We start from the raw sequence: 27121 nt of genomic DNA on the forward strand, positions 1-27121 counted from the left end.
GTAGAAGTAGTGGTCTTTGAGCGACCGCCCTTCGTAACATTGATAGGCTTAGCAACTGCGCTGCGAGCAACGATGGAGCTGACACCAAGCTTGGCTGCGACGGCGTTGGCTTTGTTGATCTGCGAGTTTGTGATGGACGGCACTTTAGGAGAGGACTGAGGCGAGGACGAGCTAGTGCCTGACCTGACGCTGACGATGTTTGCCCTGGCCTGGTAGGCCTCCTGGGCCGGGACAGGGCTGACAATGGCGTTGTGACGGTAGATGGTCGTGGCGACGCTGCTGCGAGCGAGACTGGGGCTGATGCTCTTGCCGTCGTCGTCGGTCATGCCAGACCACATGGAGTCCCGGATGTCGCCGGGCACGAAGAAGTGCTGGTTCTGGCCGTTGGCGACGGCCGATGGGATTGGAGGCACGGGAGGGACCATGAGGTCTGGCGAGCCAGGGGCCGATCTGTTGGTGACACCGGGGATATATGCGATCTGGATGACGTTGGAGGCCCTGGTGAGGACGGTGGAGGCGATAGAGCCAACGGCAGACTGTCTCCTCTGGCTGTTGCCGTCGACGTCGACGCTGCTGGCGGCGTTGGTCTTTTCGTGCCATATCTCGGTGTTCTTGCGTCGGCGACGGACGCAGAACCACCAGGTCAAGAGGATGGCGGCGAGGAGGGCGATACCACCGACGACACCGCCAGCAATGGCGCCTGTGGGAGAGCCCGAGTCGTCGGACGGCTGGTTGGCGAGGGGATCAGGGACGCAGATGGCGGTAGCGCAGGCTTCGCACGATTTGGCCGTGAGAGTGCATATCTCCTTCTCCTTGCAGGTTGGACATGGCGGCGCCTCGGTCGGGCAGTTGACGACGCATCGACGGAAGAGCGTACTTGGGCTCCGCCCGTAGATGGCTGTCCACGGATGTTAGCAAAGCCAGCAAAGCGAGTCGATGAGGGCAATGCATACCTGATTCTGGGTTCATGATGGGGTCGTTTGCGGTGCAGACCGAGCGGCCAGTAAGCCCGCGCGAGATAGAGACAGACGGACGGACGGACGGAGAGAAACAGAGAGAGAGAGAGAAAAGGAAGTGAATGAAGAAGCAGGATGGAGTGGAAAAGCGAATGTCAGCTGCGCAGCAGCAGAATCAAACGAGCGACGGTGAAGGGTGAAAGAGTGAGGACGACGAAAGAGAAAGACGGGGGGATCCCGGGGCGAGGCTGGACGGCAGTAATAATAATAATACGGAGTAATATAAGAACAGTCTTAACGGTCGAAAGTTGGTTGGGCGTTGAAACGAGTGTGAAGCGACGACGGCTGCGAAAGTCGGGCCAGATCAAATCAGGGCAGACATCACTCGCTCAGCGGCTCTTCGACAGGCGCCGTTGGTGATGCAGTGAGACAGCGGGTAGAGGAGACAAACGACGACGACGACGACGGCGGCGGCGACGATGTAGAACGAGAGACGGCGAGAGCGTCGAGCGAGCGAGGGCGAAGACGAAGACGAGGACGAGGATGAGACATCGCGATGTGTTGTCAGAAGAAAAGACGGAGGACGGGCGGGAAATGAGCCCAGGGCCGCGGCTAGGGCGGGCGCAGCAGGTCGCGGGTGGAGCCCGAGTGGGCCAATCAGGGGCGGCGATGGGGCCGAAGGGGGTGGGGCGAGGGTGCCTGGCTAGCCGCTTTGGGCTACTTCGGCCCGCGAAGTGGAGACATGACTTGGCGGTCGTGCCTTCCTATTGGGTGTTAAAGCACGCGCCAGGCATGACTCAGCAGAAGCGGGTGGACGGCCCAGATCAGGCTAGTGGGATCGGCACGTGATGAAACATCTTGCTGACTACTGTCTTAATAATGAACATGACTAAGCATCTTTCTCGGCCTCGAAGCGGCTCTCAATATAAAACTCGAACAACATCATCGAACGGATCGGATCGTGATATACCTACATGGCCGTGGAGAACGTCTGCAAGCTGCGGTTTGCGTCTAAAGCTTTTGTCTGTCAAGTCGTCAGAAGGGTATTTTCAGCAGCATTTCAGCCACTCGCAGCAAGACGTGGATCTGGCGGGCCAGGCACTGCAGGCATTCACCAAGCGAGTCGAAACAAAGTCTTCAATCATGATTGCCTAGACCATGTGCATTTCATGGAAGATTCGAACAAGACCCTCCCTGCGTTGTGCGGCTCCATATTTGTTTGCCGAATTGGGTCAGGATGGTAGGCTATAATGTCGACATACGGGATTAAGTTATATGTGCTTCCGGGGAGAGTAAAGCAGTTTGTATGAATACTTCTGTCCGGGGAGGTTTCTAGTATTGCAAGCCAACTACATACCACAAGGATGGTCTGTATTGATGCAGTAATTAGTGATCCGAAGCTCTGCTTGCCTTTGTTGCCGGCGTAGTACTAACAAGTGGTATGTTACGTCGGCGAATGCGCTGGCTACTTCTCAGAAAACGACTGTATCGGTGGTGACACCTGGGGATATAGAGGCTCGTTATTGTGCTAACCACGACGCTAGAAACTAAGTGCTTAACCGACTGTACTTGATATGCATCATAACGTGTATATATCAGCTGTTTGGTCTAACTGCTAGTCGGGGACAAGTTTTCTTAGCTGCTGCTGTTTTGTCTGCTATGCTATTATTGTCGATATGAAGCAACAGCAGCAGATCTACGGGCCTTGGAGAAATTAACAAACAAGCAAAGAAGATGAAAGAAGACTACATGATCTACCGGCATATTCGGCTGCGATGCGAATGGCTAACTTAACTAGTTAGCGCATGCACAGGCGCCGTGCATGTTCCTGTTTCGCCGTCCAGTTGAAAATGTGGCTGTTACACTGCACAGCCAAGCCAGAGTCTCTGTATCGTCTGATTTGGTAGATGGCTATTATTATCAAATACGCTCGATCCAGGATCAGGCTACCAAACCGGCCTACTGGGGGATAGCGATCAAACCAAGGGCTGTGACTCGACGACGCTGCCTGCATCCGGTCCCCCCCCCCCCCCCCCTTCCGGAAGACTTTGCTGGAATCCGGGGAGGATCGGGCTTTGGATGCAGCCAGTCACTCTCTACCGCGAGCTCTGCTTGGTTCGCTTGTTCTCTAGTTCGAGGAGATAACCAGGTATAGCGACACGGAGTGACCGAAGTGAATAGCAGGGTGGTAAGAATTCAGGTTCACTGCTGGCTTTTGTCGAGCTTGGTATAAAAGGAGAGTACGAGAGACATCGGCCAGTCAGTATAACCAAACCTCCTTTCAAACCAGCCATCAACTTAGCCTAGTAGCTAGCCATCTAGCTTGCAAACATGGGAGACCACCAAGACCGCCAGTTTGAACAAGACAAGTCCCGCTACGTCATTCCCGGGGGCAGCGTGGAGAGAGACCGTCTGAGAGTCCAGCACGAATGGATCAAGGGCACGGCTGGAGGCCTTATCAAGGCGCCCCTTGATCTAACGGCCCATGGGATGAAGGTCCTCGACTCGGCTACTGCTGATGGTAAGTCGGAAACACGCTGTATGCGAACATGGCAACGAATTTTATCTGACTGATCTGGCCAGGTTTCTGGATCCAGGATGTCCGTCTCGTGCTGCCTGATGACACCGAGTATGTTGGCTTTGATATTGCGTATGTCCGGTCACTCCCTGCTCCTGCTCCTGTTCCTGTCCCTGTGGATGTATGAGTGCAGGTGGCTCTATCATGGGTATCATAACTAATAATGGGTGTCAACCAAAAAGGACTGAGCTGTTCCCAGCGCGCGAGAGCCTGCCTCCAACGGTGTCCCTGGTGCCGCACAGCGTGACGGAGCCCTTCCCGCCGGCCTGGGAGAACAGCTTCGACCTTATTAACCAGCGTCTGCTGTTCGCCTTCTTCCAGCGGCAGGAAATCAACCAGATCGTCAAGCGTCTCGTCGGCTGTCTCAAGCCAGGCGGGTGGATCCAGTTCTTCGAGTATGACCACTACACCATGGTGACGGACCCGCGGGCGACGACCTACCTGCTCTTCTACAAATTTGCAGAGCAGAAGGTACGCAACCTCCACGTCAAGCGGGACATCATGGATGCCCTTGCAGACGCTGGATGCGAGAACATCCAGAGCGAGTGCCTGGAGATGGTGGCTGGCAGCGCCCATGTCGATCGCGAGCAGGGCATGCGAGGCCGGCGGGTCAGCCACGTCCTGTTCCACTCCTTTGGCAGTCTCGTCAAGTAAGTCGTCCAGTCATTGTCCATCCGCTTGAGCTATCCACTGCTAACATGCGGTCCAGGCTGGAAGATATTGGGCTGAGCGAGGATCGCCGGCCGTCGCTCGCCGCTGAGCTGGAGAAGGATATGGACATGTACAAGACGGGGGTCGCTGGCAACTTCATCTGGGCGCAGAAGAAACGTCCTTAGTCTGAAACAGCTGCGCGAGAGAAAGGGGTTAACTAGCTATCTCAAGCTATGGAGATGTTTCCAAGCAGCTCCAACTAGTTAAAGCGCTAGTTTGACTTGGTTGGTCATTGTTCTGTCTTCTCTCTGGGCGTCCTGGAGTAACCTCTCTATCACTCGAGCCTCCACAACTAGAATAGATTTTTTCCATACGTAGTTTTGCGAATGCTTTCACAAACTACAGTATAATCTTCTGGCTTAACGGTTGTAATTGTATAATGGTAACATCGATGCGCGTGATTTTCCTCATGATACCCCAGCTGTAGATGAGTTTTTTCACAGCATCCCCCGTGCCAAATATTGTGTCGCTGTTTATTACGACTTGACAACCCGCAGCCGCACAAATGAAGAATAAAAAGCTCTCTATCGTCGTGTAGACGACGGAACTGCTCGGCCAGCTGCTCTGGCGCATCTGCGAAGTTGAGAAGGTATGCCAGTGTTGCGACCCTCATTTTTGTACTGAGCCTCGGTGTCGTCTGCAAGTCGGTTGACATCGAGTTTGCGCATGATACCCCATGTCCCTCGATCTGTCTCCCCGTCAGAAGAAGATAATTCCTTGCCTTGGTGCACAGGTCGGCCACGACAATACCAGGGTTCTTCTTTTCTTCTTGTGCGCCAGTTGTTATACAAGGCCGCGAGTACCGCGTGTGGTTGAATACCGCGATATCAAGCTCGCCGCCTCTCGCCTCCGCGCGTTCATCTGTATAGAGATAGCTATGGTGCTGGCCTCCCTCGTTATGACGGCAAAGACACTGGCGTGTCTCGAGTGGTTCAACGCGGACAGCCGGTTCTCCTCGCCCAGAGGGAGCAAGCGATGGCGGCGTAGTCTCTCCAAAGAGGACTTTCAGAAAGCCTCCAAAGTCCTCCCAGCACGTTGCATACGGTTCGAATATCGAGAACAGGGCGGTCAAGTGCTTCTTGCGGCCTACACCCTCCATGACTCGTATAACTAGTTAACTAAATATAGAGCGTGGCTCGGGATCGATGGACTGGCGGACCGGGGGTAACTCGTTAACTAGTTATGGGAGGTCGAATACGAACGATATCCACTGTCACTCGCTGAAGAAAATTGCAGAAGATGCACATGGGGAAAATCAGAAGAAGAGAATAAATATAAGGTGATGCCACTTCTATTACTTGATAAGAGTTTTATTTTTATTTTTATTATCTATTTATTTTATTTGCGGTCTGTCATGTCTCACCAAGACACTAGCTAACATGCGTCTGCTCAACACCAGGTCCCTCCGCGTCGAGGAGTTCTTCGACGACAGCGCGCTGCCGGAGTACGCCATCCTCTCGCACCGATGGCAGGACGAGGAGGTCTCGCTGCAGCAGCTGCGGGACGGCCAGGCGACGGCGATGCGTGGCTACAAGAAGCTGGTGGACAGCTGCTCGCAGGCGCGGCGCGACGGCTTCGACTACGTCTGGATTGATACCTGCTGCATCGACAAGACCAGCAGCGCCGAGCTGTCCGAGGCCCTCAATTCCATGTACCAGTGGTACCAACGGGCCAACATCTGCTATGCGTACCTGTTTGACGTGGACGAGACCCTCGTCGCCGAGCAGTCGAGCTTCTACCGCAGCGCCTGGTTTACTCGTGGGTGGACGCTGCAGGAGCTGCTTGCACCGGCCGCCGTCGAGTTCTTCAACGGTGCCTGGCAGAGGCTCGGTAGCAAGCTCAGGCTGAAGGATGCGATATGTGAGGTGACGGGCATCCATCCCGGTGTGCTCACGGGCGAGCTGGAGCTGCAGTCCTTCTCCGTTGCGCAGCGCATGTCCTGGGCTGCTCGCCGCACCACGGCCAAGGTCGAGGACCGGGCATACAGTCTGCTGGGGATCTTCGGCATCAATATGCCCATGCTGTACGGCGAAGGCGAGCGGGCCTTTCTGCGCCTGCAGGAGGAGATTATGAAGCAGTCGGACGACCACTCCCTCTTCGCCTGGAAGAGCGCTGACCCAAACCACCGCGGCCTGTTTGCGAGATCTCCAGAGGCCTTTGCAGAGAGCGGCCATCTCGTCCAGTCGGCCAGCAAGTGGAACATCAAGCCCTACTCGCTGACCAACATGGGTCTCTCGATCGAGCTACCCATGGTCGAGTGGTCGATGGGTGTATACCTGGCCGCACTGGACTGCGAGACCGAAGGAGTGCAGAACAGCCGTGTTGGTATCTTCCTCTCTGACCTGCCGGAGAAGAACCAGTATGCCCGCGTTATGCTGGACGGTGTCGACCTCCCTCGCTTTGCAACCAGCCGCCAGAGCCAGTACCGCCACATCTACGTGAGACAGCACATCCGAGGGTCTTTACGGCCGGTGGAACGCGAGTACGGCTTCTGGCTCCGTCGCATACCCAAACCCAGCTTGTCTCCGGATGCCACTTTCGACGTCACTGCTTGGAACAACAAGTGGACGAGACAAAACATGGTCTTCACCATTCCAAAGGGAGAGTGTGGAACTGCGGTTGTTATACGGTACAAGCTCGAGAAGGGCCGGACAACCAACATCAAGCTGGGATTCGATCCCAAGTTCAATCCTGTCTGCCAGTTCGGGGGCCAGTACTACTCGCCAAAAACCTTTGGCTCTCCGTCTCGGGACACTTTCCAGGGTATCATGGCGACTGACTGGATGAATTCTCGTCTCGAAGGAGTTCACGTTGGCGACAAGCAGACCGGCTTGAACGTCGACGACTTCCATCGCATCCTTATTCTCAAGGAAACAGTCAAGGGTAAGGAAATGTGGGTGGTCTACATTGCCGACTATGACGAGGAGGCCGTATGGTATCAAGATCGTGTTTGTGATGGCTGCAACTTGGTAAGCTGACTTTGTCTATCAAACTGAGAGGCAGAGGGAGAGATAGAGAGAGAGCCAACATGTTGACAATGATAGACAATATTCGGCCGGCTGTACAAGTGCAGCGAGTGTTCAGGGTTCGACTACTGCGAGGACTGCTACGCAACGGCAGACAAGACTCATCCCCAGCACAGGTTCAAAAAGGACAAACAGGTTTGTCATGTGGGAGTCAAGTGTGACAGCTGCGCCCAGGTAAGCAAATACTCCGTACCAAGGGGTTACGCCCTGGAACTGCGAGGCTGACGCCGTGTAGAAGGTGTATGGGAGCCGCTACAAGTGCTGTCGCTGCCCGGACTTTGATCTCTGCAGCTACTGCTTTTCCAGTGCTATGAAGATCCACCCTCAGCATCAGTTCACGGAGATCCAGAAGCCGTAGCTTTTCTTCTTCTCTCCCCGTTGTGCGTATCAAAGGGACAGGGGTTGGGGAAGGTGTTCGTGGCATGGAGTACAAGCTGTTGGTAAAAGCCAGAACACACATGACGAGGACAATATGGCTTTCGTCGATACCTTTATCGATTACCATTGTCTGTAGGTATATCGATGCAGACATCATTGCCCATGGATGGCCAGCAGGGAGTTTTCTGGATGGGATTCTGTACGGAGTAACTCCCTATAACTACTGCGTGTTGACTGCACCGTTTTGTGCAGAGTTTCCACGCTCTATCGGCGGGTGAAGCCAGTTACACAAAGCCGTATACTGAGAGCAATGAGTTCACAATATAAATGATACAATACAATTAGGCTCGGCTGCGGGCTAACAAATAGTCCCTGTCGTCTGGCAGTTTTACCGTGACTACGTGGAAGATAGCTATCGTGCGGAAGCATGGGTTGCGGGCAAGATATACTGTCATTGTTGTTCTGTCATCATGTTGTGTCTCACTAATGATGTACAAACATGCGATGAAGGGTATAAGTATGTGATATCTGCCCGGTCCGCAAGAGCCGTCACGCCCTCGCCACGGCCGTGAGCGGACTCTGTTGTGTCTGTTCGACAGGTCAGTTATCTTGTTAGGGCTCACGTTTGTACTAGACGGATTGGATCGATTGGTGCTTGCGTTTGGGATCATATCGGCCTCGCGTCTCCGCAGATGTTGGATCGTGTGATTCATGAATAGAGTCCGTCCTCTAGTGACGCCCTTAGTGCGTATTAGAAGTTGCCTTCTATGCAAGAATCGTCTAATAAAAACTTTTTTTCAAGAGTATTACTCCGTGTAGTTAGTCTACTCCGATTCGACATCCTCCCTCCTTGCATATACTAAAATATATAAAGACTTATATAATGTATCAGAAAGGAGGATGATGAATGTGCTGAAGGTGCAGCGAGATACGATGACTAATACAAAACTGACAAAATGTTTGCGGCCTTCGAGCGCCCAGACAAGAGAGAGATGGCTTATGTCAGCATTGTTTTTTTTGATGTTGAAGTAAGGTTTTGATAGCAGCTCGCTGATTGGCTACAAGCTTGTTCGATTGGTATCCAATCAGAGTGGACCATAAGAGATGCAACAACCAAAACTTCGAACTTTGGGCTCTTTGAATAATAATAACCGTTTGGCCGCTTTTGCCACGAAAGGAGAAAGATGGCAAAAACAGCTTCAAGACGTCATTTATACCCAAAGGAATATATGAAGTATATAGGCTTTCTTATTTGCCTATATATTCTTGGTCTTGTCCCCATGGTGTGGTCTTTGATTTGGCTAGTCGATAGCTATACTTTTACCAACGCTGCAGAAGTCAGTAAATAGTCATTATGATACTGGATACTGACTTAGAAAAGCTGGAGCTGCTCTCTCCCGATGCAAGTGATCTGCAAAGCCGACATTCTACCCCGTTTCTTAGAAAATTCAGTATACCTCGGGCTCGTGAGTGGCTCTCGCGGCATTGCATACCAAAGAAGAAATGTGATTCGTGTCAGCACGAAAAGGAGCGTCACAAGGAAACACAGGAGCTTATCCAGCTGGAGTGTGAGAAGCTGAAGCAGTATCTGTGCCAGAGGGGGTCTCAGCTACGAAAGGGGTATGAACTGCAGATGGAGAACGTGCAGTACAAGTGGCATCGGCAGCAGGCAGAAATTGAACGGCTGAGAGCATATATCACCCGTGAATGTCAACAACAGAAAGAGTATCAGCTGCAGAACTACAATAGTCTCCCCAACCGAGTGGTAGACATTCAGAATCAAAAACACGAGCATCCAGCTCTCAGCCAAGCTTCACTTCACCCTTCTAATACTCAAGAAGCCACGGTGAAGAAAATGTTTGAATATATGTGCTATATCGAAACGCACGACAACAAAAAAATAAAGGAATATTGCTGTCGAGGGTGCCAGGACCAGCACTCTTCAACTGCAAGCTTCTCGCAGCGGGAGCTTGATAAGGCCCCATCGGAACGGTAATGTCTGGAGACTCAGCCAGCCATTCAACTTGGTACACTCCCTGGCATCAGCTTCAGGGATGTTAAGAACTTAGTTCTTGCGGCAAGAAATAAAGGGAATATCGAGACATTTCCTGAAACAATACTCGAATATTGTCTTCGCATATTTCCTACAAGCAAACATAAGAAAGTCACCCGTTATGACTTCGCCTATATGTTCTTCAACATTGACTACCCCCTGTGCCCGCACACGCAACTTTATGACGCCCTTGCAAAAATGATATTCACGACATCTGGTCCTACTTATAGTAACGAGATTGTTTATGGATGGGCTGATAAATCCGACCAATGCAGAGCTTGCAAAACGCATATATCGCTCGAAATACTACCGTCAGATACCCCCGGTAATGATAACCAAGAATGGTGTGCACTCAAAGTGAGGAGGACTATAGGAAGGCTCTACTCGCCTTTAGAAGAAGACTGGCTTGCACAGGCCTACGCCTATGACTACTCCCCTATCGATGAGCACAACAAACTAAGTGATGACTGGTTCCGGGCTTATTGGCGGACTCTATCTACAGGTAGCCCTAGCTTAAGAAGGCCTGGGTTCGACTTGAAAACGTGCCGGGACCCCGCCCATAGATGCCCTAACCGCTATGCATGGGACCCTATTCGGCCATCTCGCACGGCTTCTGATGAACAATACTGCGTGCGTAGATGGGTTCGTTCACAGTCTAAAAACTCCAAGGCAAGGGTAATAAAGATAAAGACTTGCGATGGGATCGTCGCGGTGGAAGAAGGGCAGTAGCCGATAACCAGTTATCACTTATCCCTAGGAATAGTTATGCTTTTGCTCTAGCTGCTGTCCATTATACAAGTATAAAGCCTTTATTCTCTTGTGTATTATTTCTCTGCCGACCTTATATTGAGGAGTTTGTTACTATATAGTATACCATATAACTATATTTTTGTGTAAATATATATATTTTCCTTTGGATAATATATAGTTAACCCATCTTCTATTCATGAGTTGAGGCTTAGGAGCCGATATAAACTTTCCGCCAAGTCACGGGATCTAACTAACTCCACTTACCTAAGCTAATAACTAGGTTCCCGGAAGAGCCGCTCGACCCCACCACATCCAGCCAGTCACTCACAATAACTACAATATCAATACCTCCTTCAACACTCCTTACTCAAAGTTCAACTGCCTTCTCGACAAGGACTCCAGTTTGAAGCTGGCAGATTTTGGTCGTGCCACCACTATTGGACGGTTCCTTGAAGAAACCATGCCTATACCTTCACGCGCCAGCGTAAGTAGCTAGTTGTTGTTGGGCCTTTGATCTTCAAGACGCTTACAGTACCAGGCGCTTCTTCCAGTCTTGGAGCTCGTCACGTCGAGTTCAATTAAGCAGGCCCGTCTCAGACAGTCTTTCAGCATGAACGTAATGGCAGACTCTGGCGGAATCCCTCTCTGACCTCAACACTGTCAGTCGAGGTCGAGAGTAGGAGATCACTGCTTTTGTCAAGAGAGAACGGAACCTCACCAGCGCGAGGTCGTGGCGGCAATCTGGCCGCAAGTGTGGACCGCCCTGGTGACCACGGCTCTGGCGTTGATCACTGGAATAGATTTTTTTTTTTTTTTTTTTTTTTTTTTTTTTTTTTTTTTTTTTTTTTTTTGAGAGGGAGAGAGACCTGAGAGATAGGGAGAGAAGAGCGAGAGACGTCTTGGTGGAAAGGGAGAGAGTGGTGACTCAGAGAGAGGCAAGGCAGCAGGCTATCGACCAATTAGTGGCTGCACTAGTTCGGGCGATCGTCCTGGATCACAAACAACACCTGCGTTCTATTGGCACTCAGGGCATCGTTAGGTGCCTGTAGAAGGGTATTTAAAGCTTTCTGACCTCATCTTGGTTGGGGGAAGACACCTCGGTGAACAGTTATTTCTCCTAGAGAGCGAAAGCAAAAGGATCGAAGTAAAGGAGGACCGGAAGAATTAGCCCATTAAAATCTCCTGGCGATAATGCCAGACAAGCTGCATCCCAAACGTGTCTCAATCTTTTCTTTTCCTTCCCTTCTCTCCACCGAGAAGCGAGTAACTGCGTCGAGGTAGACGCTTCAGCGATTTCACTCTCTTATTCTCTCTTCCTCCCACTGTCAATATCTCATCTACTAATTGGGATCACAAATCAACAATAGCTGTCTTCAGCATGGATACTGTCGAGAAGCACAACTGGGTTGCTGGGGGTTCATATTCCAATATCCACCGCGTCACTCCGAGTATTGTGGTGAAAGTTGTTCGCCCTAAGCTGCGAGAGGAGGGACTGGAGCATCCGTTCCTCAAAGAAATCTCCTTTTTCAAACAGGTGGATGAGCGCCGGGATCGATGCTCCAGTATAGTCGAGTGTTTCCTCACGCTCCCCGACTATCTTTTCCTACCCTACTGTCCGAACCAGAGTGTCGGCCATCGATTGCGCCCTCGCCAGGAGCGGGAACCAGGGGTAAATGGCTTCCAGGGACGTGTGAGTCGTGTGACAGAATACGAGGATCCTGCTCTTGTCGCTCGATGGCTACAACAAGTCGGGTCAGCGCTTGAATACGTCGAGAAGATGGGCTTTTGTCATAATGACCTGCATGAGTTCAACTGCCTCCTCGACAAGGACTTCAATTTGAAGCTGGCAGATTTTGGTCGTGCCACCACTATTGGACAGTTCCTTGAAGATACCATGCCTCCACGCGCCAGAGTAGTTGTTGCTGGGCCTTTGAAAGACACTTACGGTCTCTGCTCTGCTAGGACCGAGCAATTTGCCCTTGGATCTCTTTTGTACTTTATGGTGTACGGCCATGAACCCTACGAGGACACGGAACGGGAACTCAGTCGATCAGAATTTGATCGCCGATTTGGCCAGATGGAGTTTCCAGAGCTGCATCGCCACGACGTTTTTGACGAACTTATTTCTGCTTGTTGGCATAACGTCTATCCTACGATGGCTCTCGCAGCCTATGACTTTAAGCGCAAAACAAAAGACATCGCAGGCTTGATTCCAGAATACGAGACCATTGATCGTGCGAAGGAGATAAAGAGCTGTGAAGCCTTGATTCGAAAAGGGATCCTTGGGCCTGAACTGGCGCTTCGTTACCAGCCATTCAGTTGGAAATTTCTCCATGCAGCGAGGAACATGTTTTGGAAGGCTTTGGCTGGTCTACCAAGGAGAATCTGGCTGTGGCTCTGGTCTTGATTGTCAGAAACTTAGGGAAAAGAGCTTTCTGCCTGGGAGCTATAATTGTAAAGAGATTGTGTCTTGTATTACATTGCGATAATCAATGGCCACTCGAATCAGGGTTTGGTAACATTGTTTTACTGGAAGAATAGATTGCATCGTGTTTGCAGCATTCCGAAGATACAGTCAGAAAAAGAGTATACTTCCGCTTTATTCATCGTAAGAAACACTGAGAACATTGAACCTGAACTGAGCCGGTGCCTTGCCGATATTGACACCTCCCTTGCTGACGGTGATGAAGCCGCTGTCTCCTCCCGTTGCATACTTCATGCTGTAGCCACGAGAACCACCCTTTAGGCCGGCATCGAAGGCAATATCTACGGGTGCCGCAGCGTCTCGAGACTCAACAAGTGTCCCCTCAGGGCCGATCCAACGCTTCTTGTCAGGAGTCGACACCAGGAACGGGCTGTCCTGCTGTGTCAGGCGAGTCTCCAGGTCTGTGGCCCCGTTGTTGTAGTAATGGATCACGAAGCGGGTGTCCGGCTGGGCGTAGCGCATCGCATCAGTGGAGGACTTGGAGATAACACCAAGCTTCGACCCGCCCTTGTGAGAAACCAGATACTCGTTCTTGTCCTGAGCGGCAGAGAAGACGAGATATCGGCCCTCAGTCAGGCTGCCGATGACCTGCTTGTAGCCTTGCTCGATGAGACCTTTGGGAGGGAAGGTCTTTGGCTGAGTCTTCCAAGGGGCGGTTGGGTTGCCGAAGCGGGCTTTGCACTTGGCCATGCCGTCCCAGGCGCCGAGTGCGTTTTTGCTGGGCACTTCAGCCTTGGGGATGTTTGGAACAGAGGTGTCAGCCTGGAGGGAGGGTTGTTAGCTGCCGCTATCCAGTGGTCCGCAAGGAATATCTTGCTCACGCACGTTCTCAAAGTCCAGCATGCTGACCAGGTTGGACATATGCTCTCGGCGCCAGTGGACCATGCTGGGCAGGGTAACGTTGCTGTACCCTCTGCTGGAAAGCCACTCCTCCACAAAGAGAATTTGGGAAGTATGGTCTGCGTGCTCAGTGAAGACACGACCGCCGCGGGTGAAGGGGGAAACGACGTAGAAAGGCAATCTCCAGCCTGGTACAACACGGTGATTTAGTATGAATATGCATATTTGAATATGCATATTTGACACATGTGGCATGGGTTGCGGCTACATACCTGGACCAACAAAGATATCGCCCTGGACACCTAGATAGTCTTTCATCCATTCTCCTGGGGTTCCCTTGGTAGCGTGGTAAGGCGTAACGTGGTCACCAAAGCCACCAGACTCTAGCATATCAATTAGCAAGCCGTCCAGCCGCATGTGTCACAGCAAATACAGAAAACTTACCGTCGTAGCTGATCAACAGGACAGTCTTGCCATATTTGGGGCTCTGGGTGACGGCGTCGATGACCTGCTGCTGCAGCCATGCTCCGTCCTTTGGCAGCCAGGGAGGGTGCTCAGATAGCTCCATGGGGCCAACGATAAAGCTAACTTCAGGCAGATTGCCAGCACGAGCATCCTGGTAGAACTTGTCTAGTCCGGGGTATGACATGCCCTTCTTAGTGAGAGGCGAATCTGGCGGGGCGTCGCGGAACTTCTTGAAGTGAGCAAGAGGGTTGTCCCCAAAGTTATTCCTGTCCTGGTAGACCTGCCATGAGACGCCGAGATCTTCATACAACTCGTAGCAAGTCTGCCAGTTGAGAGGGTAACAGTTGATGTTTGGAAGCGGGCAGCCTACCACTTTATTAGCCGTACACATGCAGATGGACTTCGATTGCATGATAATTACCTGGCACTTCCCAGTTGTCAAGATACGTTCCGCCGTCTCCTGGCTTCTGGGGGCTTCCTGGGACGTTGAGAGATCCGCTAACCAACATGACTCGGTTTGGGTTGGTTGCTGTGATAGAAGATTGCTGCTACACATTAGCCAAGTTTCGCTGTACCTCTCTGCCTTCCCCGACTGCAGTTCGGAAGGATGACGATGGCTGCATACCTGGTACATATCACCAACAGTCCAGCCTTCAGCAACAGAGAAGTGGACGGGGATTTCACTTCGCTTGAGATATCCCCAGTTGGCTGGCTCCCCGAAATACTGCCAGCGGTCGTTTTTGCCATGGTTCAGACTGGCCTGGTTGTAGTCGTAGCCGTTGCTGCCTCCAGTGGCACACTGGGCACCCTCAGCCCATGCTCCGCCCTGGTGAGCCAGATGCCATGGAGCCAAAGTGTTGACTCCCTGTCTTGCAGGCGTGACCTTTCTGTATAATATCGGAACATCAGCATCAGCATCTGTTAGATCTAGGTTATACAACTATATGTAGTGGGACACCACTCACTGGATCAAGACAGGTCTGCCATCTTCATTGATCTGGACATTGGGATCTGCAAAGTTGCGAGTGCCGGCCATGGTTCCAAAGTACTTGCCAGACGACACGGTCAGGTCTCTGGTTCTTCCAGCACAGCAAGTAAAGGCGAGGGACATACATGGTTGAATGACCGGTTCTCCTGCATGAAGATGACAACATGCTCGATTTCCTTCAGGGAGCGAGCTGTCTGTCCCGCTCCTGAAGCTCCCGGGGCAGCAAAGGCATGGTGACGGCGGTCGACAAGGACGGTCGACAACGCCGCCAGCAACAGCACAGAAGTCAACATGGTGCGATGTCCGTGCAACGATATCTCATTCACAGCTCCTCTGCTTCGGAATGTCCTGGATGGAAACCAGCAAGCTTGCCCATGCGGGCTGGAGGGAGACCATCAGGGTATATAAACGGCATTCGAGCCGTTGAGACAAGCTCTTTTGTCCATCCTCGGTCAGCAGGCCACTGGCCATTCTCTGTCCTGGGGGGATGCACGACGAGATTATTGGCATCTCCTCTCCGCTCGCAGCGTTGCATCATCTCTTCCCCACCGTCTGGCTCTCCGGCATCTTCTTCCTCTGCATCCGTCTGCCTCGTCCTGCGTCCTTCACCTCGGGAGCTACCAGAATAATGACACTGCTCGACCTCAGGCAGCAAACTCCGGCGGGTCAGCAGTCCACCTTACCGCACCCCGTCGCCTGGTAGCCACGGGGGAAATGGTCATTCACAGCCATGCCATTGGCCGGGCGGGCATGCTTGGTGAACATGGATGGCCCGCAAGAGATACTTCCAGCAGGGTGGAGGACTAATTGCAGGCGGATATTTTGTATATCTGATAACCTGGTGGTGCGAGGGGAAGCACACCGTAGGACGTAGGACGTAGGACAACATTTGATATCGGCCTCCTGGTCAGCCGTATCCCATCCAGAGCGCCTGATACAGGCCCAGAGACAGCCCCAGACGAGGCCCTCGACCGGGCAGAGCCAGGCACTTTGCACAGTCGTCTCGCTCTGTGGCCGTGTGCGGCTTTTGCAGCCGCTGGGGGGATGTGCGAGATCCCTGGCGGTTCGGTGGAGATGGTCGTAACTCGGCGTGTCACCCCAACGGTCCAGCTCGTATTCCGTCTCGTTATTACATATGATTGATTGCCTGTCATGAACGGTCAATACATGCATGGAATATAGGCACAAAAGGGGTGCAGGTGGGTGCAAGAGTCGTCCGCAAGCGTTCTTTTCCCTCGCCGGCTTCGTCTCCGCCAGCAAACCGACTTCACGACTTCATATCAACGGGCGAAAAGAAAAAACACTACCTTGAAAAGCCAGCTCCACGGCTTCGACGGATCTGCTGCGTATCGCAGAGCAGACTCCCCACACGTGTAGCCCGTCGCAGAAGCCATGGGATGAGCTGGGAACGGCCGGGATATCGCAGCGTTGCAGGGCGGAGGCCAGGGGGGCTGCTGGGAGCTGCTGCTGATAGACATCACCGGCGGACAGCAGATTAACCGCGGCTCGTTCAAGCGATATAAGCACGCGGAACGACTATAGCCATGGCACTAGTTAAGTGTTTCGATGCCTGGATGCTCAAGGCAGACCGGGCCCAGATGCGCTGTTTGGCTGATGTTTGTGCCTGCGGACTGCAATGATCAGCCGCCAGCTAGATAGTCGACGTTCAACGATATCAGCCGTACCGACACACGTCCGGACAGAGACCGTCAAGTTTGGAGTCCTCAGACGTCCAGAGAGATGGACAGGCCGGCTAGCAGACGGCGGCACAACTCGCAGCGGCGGCTTCAGCAGCAGCCCGAGGACGAGAGTGTCGTTGCTGCCGATACCCTTATTATTCCTGTCCAACGTGAGGACGAGAAGAGACCGGCTGGGCCCTCGACAGGGAGCCAGACCGGGGAGACGAAGCCCGAGGATCACAGGAGATCGCTGTCAGGATGCCCGTGGCTGCTCGTCGGCTTCGTCTGCTGCATCTCGACTCTGCTCCTCGTCCTGGGGCTCGCTGCACGGTGGCAGCAAGGGGCCATCCCAAACATATTTGATATTGGCAACCTCCGGCCCAGCTCTTCGCCAGCATCTTCTTCCTCTTCTACAGCTGGGCCATGGAGCTCTCGCCTTCACCCAGAGGACCATCTCTTTCGTCCAGAAACCACGATCACGCTCGAGTGGTCTGTCACCACGGGATATCGCCGCTTGGATGGTGTCAAGAAGCGTGTCTATCTCATCAATGGTAAGTCCTGTACTACTACTTGGCTACCTCCTTGTCTGCCGGTCACTTACTTTCTGACTGTAGGCTTGTTTCCTGGACCGACCATTGAAGCACGCTCGGGAGACTCGCTGCAGGTCCAGGTCACCAACAATATCCAAGACGAGGGCCTCGTCATTCACTGGCATGGCTTGCACATGAGAGGTATTGACGCACTACCTCGCTACCACACAATCCGAACTATAGTATTGCTGCTGCTAACAGCCGTACCAGGTGCGAATCATATGGATGGAGTGACGGGAGTTACTCAGTGCCCGATAGTACCTGGGGATTCCATGTTATACAACTTCACCATCTCCCAGTCTCAGAGTGGCACATTCTGGTAAGCAGGGAGCAAAATACTCTTGTCCCCCATTTTGTATCGAAGGCATCAGGCTTATTTATTCTTACATTGTCTCTACAGGTACCATGCACATTCTGCTCTGCAACGAGCTGAAGGTCTGTATGGCGGGTTCGTGGTACACAAACCATCGACTCCCAGTATGCGGATAGCAAGGGATCCGGCCATACACGCAGATGCTGTCAAATATCAGTACGAAAAAGAGCATCTGCTGCTGATAGGGGACTGGTATCACCGTCCGGCAGAAGACGTGCTGAAGTGGTTTAAATCCCTGGAAGCCAACGGCCAGGAGGTCAGATTTTACCTCTTTTGCCAATGCACACCCCGCAATTGTTAACATTTCTCCAGCCTGTCCCTGACTCATTTCTTATCAACGGTGCCGGGCGGTTCAATTGCTCAATGGCGCTGCCCACACGGCCTATTGACTGCGTGGACGAGGGATATCCTACGCCGGAGCTTCTGCTTGATTCCAGCACTTCGTACCGCATGAGGGTTATAAATGTTGGGTATGTCGGCGTTCTTCTAACCCCCCTCAGTCAGAGGTATAACCCAATACTTACCGTATTTGCAGCTCGCTGGCTGGTGTCAGTCTCGGTTTTGAGCATGGTACTGTGACGCCCATACAGGTCGACGGAGGAACGGAGGTTGAGTTACCGTCTGTCTCTCCGAACGCTCGCTCGATGGGTATTGTATACCCTGGCCAGAGAACGGACTTTGTCTTGCGGAATCCTTTGGGCGAAACAGGACAGTCTTCAATCACAGTAGAGCTTGACCCAGAGTGCGTGATGATATGTCCACTAAGCACCAGTGCAATATGCTAAATACCACGCCATAGATGCTTCAGTCTCCCGAATCCGGCGCTCACCAGAGTCCAAACGTTTCCTATCAGCGGCTCGGCGAAGAAGCCATCTCATCCGCTGTCTGACAACCCCATTGGCGAGGCGGGAACGCATGTTGACCTGACAGAGTTGACTTCCACGGCTTCTACAATATCACACATACCCGCAAAGGCTGATGAGACGTTCCTGGTCTATACGTTACTTTCCAAATTATCGAGCAACAACTACGTCCCTTTTGCATTCTTCAATCACACTTCCTGGCGACCACAGGCAGACCCGCCTCTACCCCTGATCTCGCTGCAACGCAAGGACTGGGACAAGAATCAGTTCACAATCAAGACCAGCAGCAGAGCCTCATGGGTAGATTTAATCGTGAACAATCTCGACGAAGGTCCCCATCCGTTTCACATTGTATGTATGGGAAAACACTCTCCAGTATATGCTCGCTTTGCTAACAGCTCCAGCACGGCCATGACTTTTACGTGATGTCTCTGCACGAGGCGGATACAGGGATGGGCTCGTACAATCCGTGGGATCCAAGTAACAAGGCGCCGGCGTACGATCACTCCCAGGCTATCCTTCGCGATACAGTGCATATCCCTGCTCGGGGCCATGCAGTGCTTAGGTTCCGGGCCGACAATCCTGGAATCTGGCTCTTCCACTGTCATATCCTGTGGCACCTTGCGAGTGGTATGGCGATGCTTGTCGATGTCATGGACAGTGCATCCAGGCCGTTGCATGGAATTCTAAACCAAACGTGCAGGTATCTAACCTGAAAAAGAGAAAAAAAAAAAAAAAAAAAAAAAAAAAAACAAGAAAAGAAAAAGAAAAGAGGTATCAAGGACAAGCGTGTCGTTCGTGATGTTATTGCATACTGCAGAGAGTAACAGACATAGCCATGAATACCAACAATCTCCATTGATGGCCCTACAAAGAAAGAAGCTCCTGGCAAGTTATAACCCTGCCTCGAGGACGGTAGAAGGTCATTCCCCTATCTAGTCGCTGTAGTCACCACCGTCAGAACCTGAGCCTGAGTTGTCATATTCCTCCTGGAGATCTTGGAACTCCTCCCGGCGCTCTTCTTCCTCGTGTTCGTCTAAGTAGATCCAGTCAGTACTATGCTTGTAGAATGAGGACAGAGATAAGAGAACAACGCACTGATTTCATGTGCAACCACGGCAGCACCAATAGCACCGACAGCGAGGCCACCTGCACCAGCAGCCATCATCGCAGCCGTATTGGAGCTCTTCTTCTTCTCCTTCTCCTTGTCATAGCTGGCATGCGAGCTGTCGTATTGAGATGTACCGTACCCTCCTGCTCCAGGTGTTGCAGCCATGCCAGCCGCAGCACCGGTTGAAGCAGCTGCTGGACCAGTTGGGTTGCCAGCGTAATATGAGCTGCCCTCACCGCGATTCTCATAGCCTCCTGGTCCCATGCTCGGGGCCTCCCACTGCGAACGACCGGTGGCCTGCTCGACATGGTATGCACGCTGGTTCACCTGGTCCCAATGCTGAACCCAGCCGGCGGGGAGAGGAGGCGGCGGGCCTTGAGGGGGTGGTGGAGGTCCATACTGCTGCTGCTGGCCTCCGTAGGGCGGCTGCTGTGCATATTGCTGCGGCGGCGGGGGCTGGCCGTACGGGACCTGGCCATACTGCTGCTGCTGGCCGTAGGGAGGCTGACCATATGGAGGCTGACCGTATGGAGGCTGGCCATACTGTTGCTGCTGCGGCGGCGGCGGCTGCTGGCCGTATGGTGGCTGCTGGCTATAAGGAGGCTCGCCATAGCCGCGTTCACCTGCGATGCAGCTCGTCAGTTAGCTGGAGCCGCGATAACGAGTGTGTCGCACCAGAACAAGAGTTGACCAGTTACCTCCTTGCTGCGGCTTGTCTGAGAAGCTGGCCTTCAGCTCTTCGAACTTCTTGAGAAAGGACATGGCTGTCGAGCGAGCTGCAGCCGTGTGGTGAGCTGGCGATGCTGTAGTTGTTGACGTTGTTGACGTTGTCGACTGCAGCAACAGAAACAACAACGACAACGACAACAACACACGGCGAGAGGCATCTTATATAGCGCAATAGCCGAACCTGTCACAGCGACGGGCGAGCCAGCGAGGGGGCATGCATGCCGCCGTACCCGTGAATTCACGACAGAGTATGACTCGAGCTCCTCTTCCGTCACCTCAGCTAACTTCGCGACTCTCTCGTAGGATGATTCGTTATTTACTAGCCACGTCAGCCACAGACGCTGCAGACCGCATGCAGGGTAACTTTGCAGGAGCCCACAGGGAGCAGCGGCTGTTGCTGGCCCGCAACCCGGCGCAAGCCTGTGGCTCAAGGACGAGCTGTCCAGAGGGCCAGAGGGGCTGTTCGGACGGGGCTGAGGGACGGACGGAGCATACGTCCAGGATGACGACTGTCGACAGAAGAGCCTTGCTCAGAGGGCGTGTAACCCCCCTTGTGGCAGAGGACAGGGTAGGATTCCCACAGGTCAAACACTGCTGCCTGCTATTGTGCGTCGATCAATAATACTCAGTACTTTTATATCAAAATGGCTACATGGATTGCTACTGCCACTCAAGCTTTTGTTTCAAGCCCGCGACGGAGCCGTGTGGCTTAGACAGATAGATGCTCAGGAGGAGCTGAAGCAGCGTTTCGCCGTCCCAGAATTGAGTGAGTTAGTTATGGAGACAATGCTGGTCGAGGACGAAGCCCTACTGGCCGAAGTGCTCTTTAAAAAGGCTACAGGTTGGAGTACGATGAACGATACAGAAAGGAAGACCTGAATGATATAGCGGAACTCATAGAGGAAAGGCGTCGTGCTACAGTTATGCTGTAGAGTAAGAAGCCTGGCCGTCGTAAAAACACCGCAGGCTGAGGGGGTTCTCGCCACTCTGTGACGAGTAATTTCCTCCCTGGCAATCTCTCGCTTCTTCATTCAAGTTGCTTCAACATGCTTGTACGGAGTATAATTTCCATTCATCCCTTCAAGCCTCTATATATTTGTTATCATCTTCGACGCAACGATGAAAATTAAGCATTGCGGCTCAAGTAACTAGTTAAGTAATCACCAAATCAGTTACGTAATCAACAGATCAGTTACGTAATTAGATATCACGTGTCGACGAAGTGAATAAGCAAAACAAATCTTCGAGCGATATCAAATTATGCGATTGCGAGCCACCTACTTATTGATCAGAACAAAAGATTTCTTCCCCCTTGGAATCTCCAGACACATTATATCCTCCCTCAGGCACTGTGGTGACTCCGCAGTTGTTTATCACTACTCAATAGCAACCACCACTGATACTATCGTTTTCCTCCGTGTCCTCTCCGCGAGCTTGTCGAGATGCCTCGTCGAGTCACTCCAAGCAATCACAGACGCGCTGGCGATAGCAACCCTATAGGGACACCCCTTAGCCGTAAACAGCAGCGAGATCTCCTTCGTCGGCAACAGGAGTTCCCCTTGGCGGAGGAGGAGGAGCCGTTTCAGGCTGGTATGACTTTGCGATTTGTCCCAGAAAACGCTCGTATCAGACTCAATCCTGCAAAAGGTTGGGATATCCAAGGTGATACTCCGGCTGAACCACCTGTCAAGCTCACAGTCCCGCGTGAGCTTACCAGAATCAAAGTTGGAATCGCCACGGATGAAGCGAAGCCTACTAGACGTCAGATTAGCAAGTATGGTGATCATCGTGAGATATACCCCAAGAACGAGCCTGTTTACATTCGTGCTCGCCCTGCCTATCCTTACTGGGAGTATGCTTCCTCTACAGGTAACCATATTGCTGCATCTCATGTTCGCTTAGATTCAGCATTTAATTCTGCCGACAAATGTACAGCCGCTATGGATTTACTGCGGGCTAAAAAGAAAGCTTGGGAAGAAGCAGAAGATCTTCGTTATAGTAATGAAATGAGGTCCTGGCGTATCCAACAATGTGAATGGGAGATCAAAGTTCTAGAAACAGAATGGTCTCGCGGTAATATTATTATCTTCCATCCAGATACTACTCGCGAGATTATTGATACGGCTAAAGAGCATTTACAAATTCAAATCAATAAGGATATACAGGGTCTTGTTGATACTGCATTTATTGGCAGGCTACCTTCTACTATTATTCGTACTCCGATACATGGAAGGAATCCCCCCCAGTCAGACAAACTGTTGAGAACTCTGCAGCCTTTGCTTGAGGGTGATAGAAGACACGGTACTGTTACTAAACAAAATACTCGCAAACGTGCACGGCCGCAAACCAATTCAGATTCTGAACCCACGGAAAGATCTGGCTCGAGCGAGGATCTTGACACCGAGAGTAGCAAACGCAAGGAGTGTGCAAATGAACAGCGATTGTGTAACTCTAACATTGATAGCAATAGTAAGTATCCTAGCCAAGCAATGTCACTTCCAGAGGAGAGAAATTCTCTACCGAATACAGAAGTAGTCTTTTTTGCTAACCAGCAAGACGGCTGTATAGATATAAATATTGATGGTTCCCCATCCTCTATAGTACCGTCGGGGGCCTCTGAAACCCCTGACCACACTTGTCGACCTCAATGCAACTTTGCTATCAATAATCTCAAGCTTGGGTCACCTGCTCTCAGTACTGTTACCTTTGATATACCCCCTGAGAAGGCTAGCTTTCCTTTTAAAGGCCTCGATGCAGGCTATAAAAGAATTGAAAATATGGCTAGTTGCTACCACCGAGTCTCCATTGATGAACCCTCTCCTAGTTTCAAGGCGAGTAGAGAGAGGAGCAAGAGGAAGGATCAAGCCTCAACACAGATCTCTGAAGAGCTCAAGCCAGCACAATACAGTCATGGATTTAAGACTATGGAGCATATTCATGATAACAACTTTCCACCATCTGACTCTGACGTTGACGCTAACAGCAATGTTCCTTTAATCTCTATACCAAGGTCACTAATTCCATTTTATAAAGACAAGCGTGATCGTGGTGTAACTCCGGATAACCCTGGGATGAAGGAACTTATGGAAACCATTGCTATGGCTGATGGTAGACCTAAAAAAGTAGCTATTAGACACCTCTTACAGCGTCGAGGGAGTTACTCAGAATTGGAATGGAAGCATTTATGGACTTTACCAATCACATATATTGAGGGCTACCTCTATTGCAAAGACCTCGGTATCACCACAGACGGATTTACTATGCATGGAGTAGAAGATATTATTCAAAAGCCCGAAAAAATATGGATCAAAAAGTTAAACAGTGAGAAAAAAGAATACTACCGCCAGATGCGCGGTCTTATGATCTGGGAGAATAGATATTGGCTCTTCAAGATCGATCCGGAGAAGCTCAACCCACCGTCGGGAAAGCAATGGTACGACCGTGCTATTTATATTGCCGATAATGATGGTTATTGGGCTCGACACAAAAACGATATTCTGCATCCTTGGGAAGTTGCATTCCTCACAGACGAGATGGAAGAGCCGGAGAACCAACGGTTGTATCGCGGTATAAGAGTCAAAAAGCGTGTGCTAAAGGACAGAGTGAAATTAGCTTGGCCTAGCTTGTGGACTGAGGAGCTTCCCCGAATCATCGAGCAATACTTTCTGGAGGAAGATTGGCGCCCAGTACGCCGCGAGTAAAAATAGTTTACTTGTGTCAAAACGGAAGCAGCAGCAACGAATATAATTGGTTAAATCAATGATTAGAACGAATATACGGATGCGTAAGGTGTTCAAATTAAACCTATCGAGGTGTAGCTATATAAAGAGTTTTCATTGCTATAAGTATAGATACAAGCTGACTAAGCTATATTTTAACATACCCCTCTAGCTTGTAGCTATATATATAGTTAAATATACTAGATAAGTGCTATATACAAGGCACGTGGTTAATATAGTGACGTTATAATAAAGTAAAATTGATTAATATTATTTAAAAAGAGTATTGTGTTTGATAATATTATAAGGTAAGTCGGAAGTTTGAAAATTTTACTTCCTCCTATAGCTAGTAAAGCTATCTATTGAGTGTCGGAGCTTTTTAATTATTTTTAATCAAAATTTAGTTATTTTTAATAAAAGTTTAATTATCTATTTAAGTATTTATATTTTATTTTTAATTTAATTCTTTTAATTCTTTTAATTCTATTTTTAAAGCTCTTTTTAAATAAGAGTTTAATTATCTATATTAAACTACTAAAAGAAGCTAAAAGTAATTTTTAATAATAATTTTAATAAAAGTTTAATTATCTTTACTAAATTACTAAATATTTAATTTCTTTTTTTTTATTTAAAAGAATAAAAATTTGAAATTTTAATTTTTAATTTTTTAAATATTAAAATAGTTTAAAAAAAGATATAATAATATTTCTCTAATAGTAAAGAATTTAAAATAATAGATTAATAGTTTAAAAGTCTTTTAAAATAGAATTTAAAATATTTATATTTTATTTTTAGTTTAATCTTTCTAATTTTTTTAATTTTATTCTTAAAACTTTTTTTTAATAAGAAGTTAATTGTTAGCATGGTATCGTTGGTTAAAGTCAAGATATCTTCATTGTTGTGTCTAAGTAATATTGGTCACTCTATTAATAATATTATACGGTTAATATAATAACTAAAATAAAGGCTAAATATATAATAACTAAGTATATATTTATTAAGAGGTAGATACCTAGATATAATAGTTAGCCTATTAAAGAAAGATTAGTGCGTTCTTGCGGTAGGTTATTATATTATAAAAGTAAAAGTGAGATATATTAATATAAAATATATTATATTGGTCTTATTAGAAATAAAAGCAAGTTATAAGTATAAAGAAAAGGGTATAAATAAAAGTATAGTTATTAATATATCCTATAACTATATAGCCCTTAGAGTTTTATTAATATCTATATTATTATTAGAGTTTCTAGAGTAAATACTATTAATAATTATATTAATATTTATATATAAGATATCTTATAGGGCAACGTTATTAGCTAATATAATTATAAGTTCTTAATAGTTAACGCGCTACCTAAAGTAAGGGTACTAACCACTACCTAGTAAGGTATAGTTAGTATATATAAGTTAACGTCGAGATATAATTAAGGTAGACCCTCTTAAACCTATTTTAGTATAGTTACTATACTATAGAATATATTCTGCGCTCCTTATAATAAAATAAAAACTTTAGAAATATTTTTATTTACCTTATTAAGAGTGATTTATTACTCTATAAATTTAGTAACTATATTTTTAATAAGGTTATTATAGTAAGCCTCTATATATATATTAATTTAAAGTATATACTAGCTAAATATATAATTATTGATAGTACCGACTTAGTAGTTATCGATAATTTAATTAGTTAGAGTATTAAAGATATATAGGTAGACTAGGCCCTTAAAGATATAGTTAGTAGTATTATTATTTATAGAAAGTAGTAGAGGAGAATCTAATTTAGAAGCTAGGGAGTTTTATAGAGAGCGAGTATAGTTAAGATAGCAAAGCTTCTCGCGTAGCTTATCTCTAGTATTATTTCAACTAGTATTACTAGCCTTATACTTTAAAAATATATCTACTAAGGTTATATCTAGTAAGGAGTTAGGTAGGTATTGCGATATAGTATATTTTAATATAGTAGGAGTATTAGTAGTATTAATCTAAGTAGTAATAGGCTTAATGGTAGATTCTAGTTTAAATAATTAGAAGTAGATATATTCTTCTATAGTAGAATATTCTAGATTAGGTAGCTAGAAGTAGATATATTTTTATTCTTCTATAATAGGATAACTATCGTGATTATATACGGAGGAAGGACTAATAGTACTATACTCCTATTATTTATCTATATTAGTAAGTAGCGTATAAGGATTTACTAGAATATCTTATAGTAGATCGATACTATAAAGCTTATTTTAGATAGAAATAAAAGGTAGGGGCTTATAAAAGATAAACTCTAAATCAAGTTTAGTAGGCCTAGTTAAATTAACGCGGGGTACGGGGTTAGTAAGATAACTAATGGTAAATGGTCTAATATAGAGGATAAAAGAATATACTATCTAGTTCTAAATAGGCGAAATAAATAGCTATTTTAGGTAGTAAGCTATAGAGGCGTGTGGGTTAATATAAGGCTCTCTAATAGATATAGAGCCAAAAGTAAAAATAATATTTTTCTTATAGTAGTAGAGGTAGGTATCTATAGAGGCTATAATCTAGCTATAGTATTAAACGATATTATCTCTATTAAGGATATAATAACCTTTATAAATAATATAGTAGGGGCGGTTATCCTTATAGATAACTAGTACTCCACTCTATAGAATATATTAAAGGTGTATATATCCTTAAGTATTAAAATTATAGGGTTAGTTTTTTACTTACTCATCTAGTAGGAAGAAAAGAATAATATATATAATAGTTTAGTCTCGAAGTTTAATATATTTCTAAAGCTATTATATCTCTTATATTAGTTTAGAAGCTAGCTTCTAGTTTACCTACTCGG

The 27121-nt window shown here is 48.8% G+C and overlaps 12 protein-coding genes across 13 annotated transcripts in view; 8 read left to right on the plus strand and 4 right to left on the minus strand.

Moving 5' to 3' along the window:
- Positions 1 to 1434, minus strand: part of TERG_03845 (uncharacterized protein) — a gene marked incomplete at its 3' end in the record, with an annotated part of 1905 nt that extends 471 nt beyond the window's left edge. Inside the window, exons 1-2 of the mRNA XM_047748167.1 lie at positions 954 to 1434; positions 26 to 898 (exon numbers count right to left, since the gene is read on the minus strand). Coding sequence (XP_047604143.1) covers positions 26 to 898; positions 954 to 969 — 889 coding nt within the window. The 5' untranslated portion in view covers positions 970 to 1434. The remainder of the gene's footprint in view (positions 1 to 25; positions 899 to 953) is intronic.
- A 65-nt stretch (positions 1435 to 1499) lies between these two features.
- TERG_03846 (uncharacterized protein) lies at positions 1500 to 2111 on the plus strand (the record flags this gene model as incomplete). The annotated part of the gene is made up of 2 exons (XM_047748168.1): positions 1500 to 1801; positions 1871 to 2111. The coding sequence occupies 2 exons, from the start codon at positions 1500 to 1502 to the stop codon at positions 2109 to 2111; spliced, it is 543 nt and encodes a 180-aa protein (XP_047604144.1).
- Positions 2112 to 3022: 911 nt separating this feature from the next.
- On the plus strand, positions 3023 to 4370 carry TERG_03847 (uncharacterized protein; the record flags this gene model as incomplete). The annotated part of the gene is made up of 4 exons (XM_003236757.2): positions 3023 to 3477; positions 3540 to 3606; positions 3717 to 4184; positions 4244 to 4370. The coding sequence occupies exons 1-4, from the start codon at positions 3288 to 3290 to the stop codon at positions 4368 to 4370; spliced, it is 852 nt and encodes a 283-aa protein (XP_003236805.1). The 5' UTR covers positions 3023 to 3287.
- Positions 4371 to 4769: 399 nt separating this feature from the next.
- On the minus strand, positions 4770 to 5570 carry TERG_03848 (uncharacterized protein; the record flags this gene model as incomplete). Its single annotated transcript, XM_003236758.2, has 2 exons — positions 4996 to 5570; positions 4770 to 4933 (listed from the first exon to the last, which is right to left on the minus strand). The coding sequence occupies exons 1-2, from the start codon at positions 5342 to 5344 to the stop codon at positions 4770 to 4772; spliced, it is 513 nt and encodes a 170-aa protein (XP_003236806.1). The 5' UTR covers positions 5345 to 5570.
- A 54-nt stretch (positions 5571 to 5624) lies between these two features.
- Positions 5625 to 7496, plus strand: TERG_03849 (uncharacterized protein; the record flags this gene model as incomplete). The annotated part of the gene is made up of 2 exons (XM_003236759.2): positions 5625 to 7214; positions 7290 to 7496. 2 exons carry the CDS (start codon positions 5625 to 5627, stop codon positions 7494 to 7496), a joined length of 1797 nt encoding a protein of 598 aa, XP_003236807.2.
- A 1507-nt stretch (positions 7497 to 9003) lies between these two features.
- Positions 9004 to 10431, plus strand: TERG_03850 (uncharacterized protein; the record flags this gene model as incomplete). Its single annotated transcript, XM_003236760.1, has 2 exons — positions 9004 to 9641; positions 9696 to 10431. The coding sequence occupies 2 exons, from the start codon at positions 9004 to 9006 to the stop codon at positions 10429 to 10431; spliced, it is 1374 nt and encodes a 457-aa protein (XP_003236808.1).
- A 1399-nt stretch (positions 10432 to 11830) lies between these two features.
- On the plus strand, positions 11831 to 12859 carry TERG_03851 (serine/threonine protein kinase; the record flags this gene model as incomplete). Its single annotated transcript, XM_003236761.1, has 1 exon — positions 11831 to 12859. One exon carries the CDS (start codon positions 11831 to 11833, stop codon positions 12857 to 12859), a length of 1029 nt encoding a protein of 342 aa, XP_003236809.1.
- A 192-nt stretch (positions 12860 to 13051) lies between these two features.
- On the minus strand, positions 13052 to 14876 carry TERG_03852 (uncharacterized protein; the record flags this gene model as incomplete). The annotated part of the gene is made up of 4 exons (XM_047748169.1): positions 13052 to 13699; positions 13763 to 13965; positions 14050 to 14160; positions 14222 to 14876. The coding sequence occupies 4 exons, from the start codon at positions 14874 to 14876 to the stop codon at positions 13052 to 13054; spliced, it is 1617 nt and encodes a 538-aa protein (XP_047604145.1).
- Positions 14877 to 15460: 584 nt separating this feature from the next.
- On the plus strand, positions 15461 to 15914 carry TERG_12068 (uncharacterized protein; the record flags this gene model as incomplete). Its single annotated transcript, XM_047751081.1, has 1 exon — positions 15461 to 15914. One exon carries the CDS (start codon positions 15461 to 15463, stop codon positions 15857 to 15859), a length of 399 nt encoding a protein of 132 aa, XP_047606088.1. The 3' UTR covers positions 15860 to 15914.
- An 809-nt stretch (positions 15915 to 16723) lies between these two features.
- Positions 16724 to 19451, plus strand: TERG_03854 (uncharacterized protein; the record flags this gene model as incomplete). Its single annotated transcript, XM_003236764.2, has 8 exons — positions 16724 to 17460; positions 17524 to 17640; positions 17710 to 17818; positions 17900 to 18128; positions 18185 to 18342; positions 18408 to 18614; positions 18672 to 19086; positions 19140 to 19451. The coding sequence occupies exons 1-8, from the start codon at positions 16971 to 16973 to the stop codon at positions 19449 to 19451; spliced, it is 2037 nt and encodes a 678-aa protein (XP_003236812.1). The 5' UTR covers positions 16724 to 16970.
- A 47-nt stretch (positions 19452 to 19498) lies between these two features.
- TERG_03855 (uncharacterized protein) lies at positions 19499 to 20775 on the minus strand. 2 transcript variants are annotated; one of them, XM_003236765.2, is made up of 3 exons: positions 20545 to 20775; positions 19834 to 20469; positions 19499 to 19771 (listed from the first exon to the last, which is right to left on the minus strand). In XM_003236765.2, the coding sequence occupies exons 1-3, from the start codon at positions 20606 to 20608 to the stop codon at positions 19671 to 19673; spliced, it is 801 nt and encodes a 266-aa protein (XP_003236813.1). In that variant the 5' UTR covers positions 20609 to 20775; the 3' UTR covers positions 19499 to 19670. The 2 variants fall into 2 exon arrangements, with proteins under 2 accessions (XP_003236813.1, XP_047606089.1); XM_047749657.1 differs by having other exon boundaries at positions 19499 to 20469.
- A 558-nt stretch (positions 20776 to 21333) lies between these two features.
- TERG_03856 (uncharacterized protein) lies at positions 21334 to 24397 on the plus strand. The gene has a single exon (XM_047748170.1). The coding sequence runs from the start codon at positions 22018 to 22020 to the stop codon at positions 24274 to 24276; it is 2259 nt and encodes a 752-aa protein (XP_047604146.1). The 5' UTR covers positions 21334 to 22017; the 3' UTR covers positions 24277 to 24397.
- Positions 24398 to 27121: the final 2724 nt, after the last annotated feature.

The sequence above is a fragment of the Trichophyton rubrum genome, assembly GCF_000151425.1.
Source record: "Trichophyton rubrum CBS 118892 genomic scaffold supercont2.3, whole genome shotgun sequence".
NCBI classification, from domain to species: Eukaryota; Fungi; Ascomycota; class Eurotiomycetes; order Onygenales; family Arthrodermataceae; genus Trichophyton; species Trichophyton rubrum.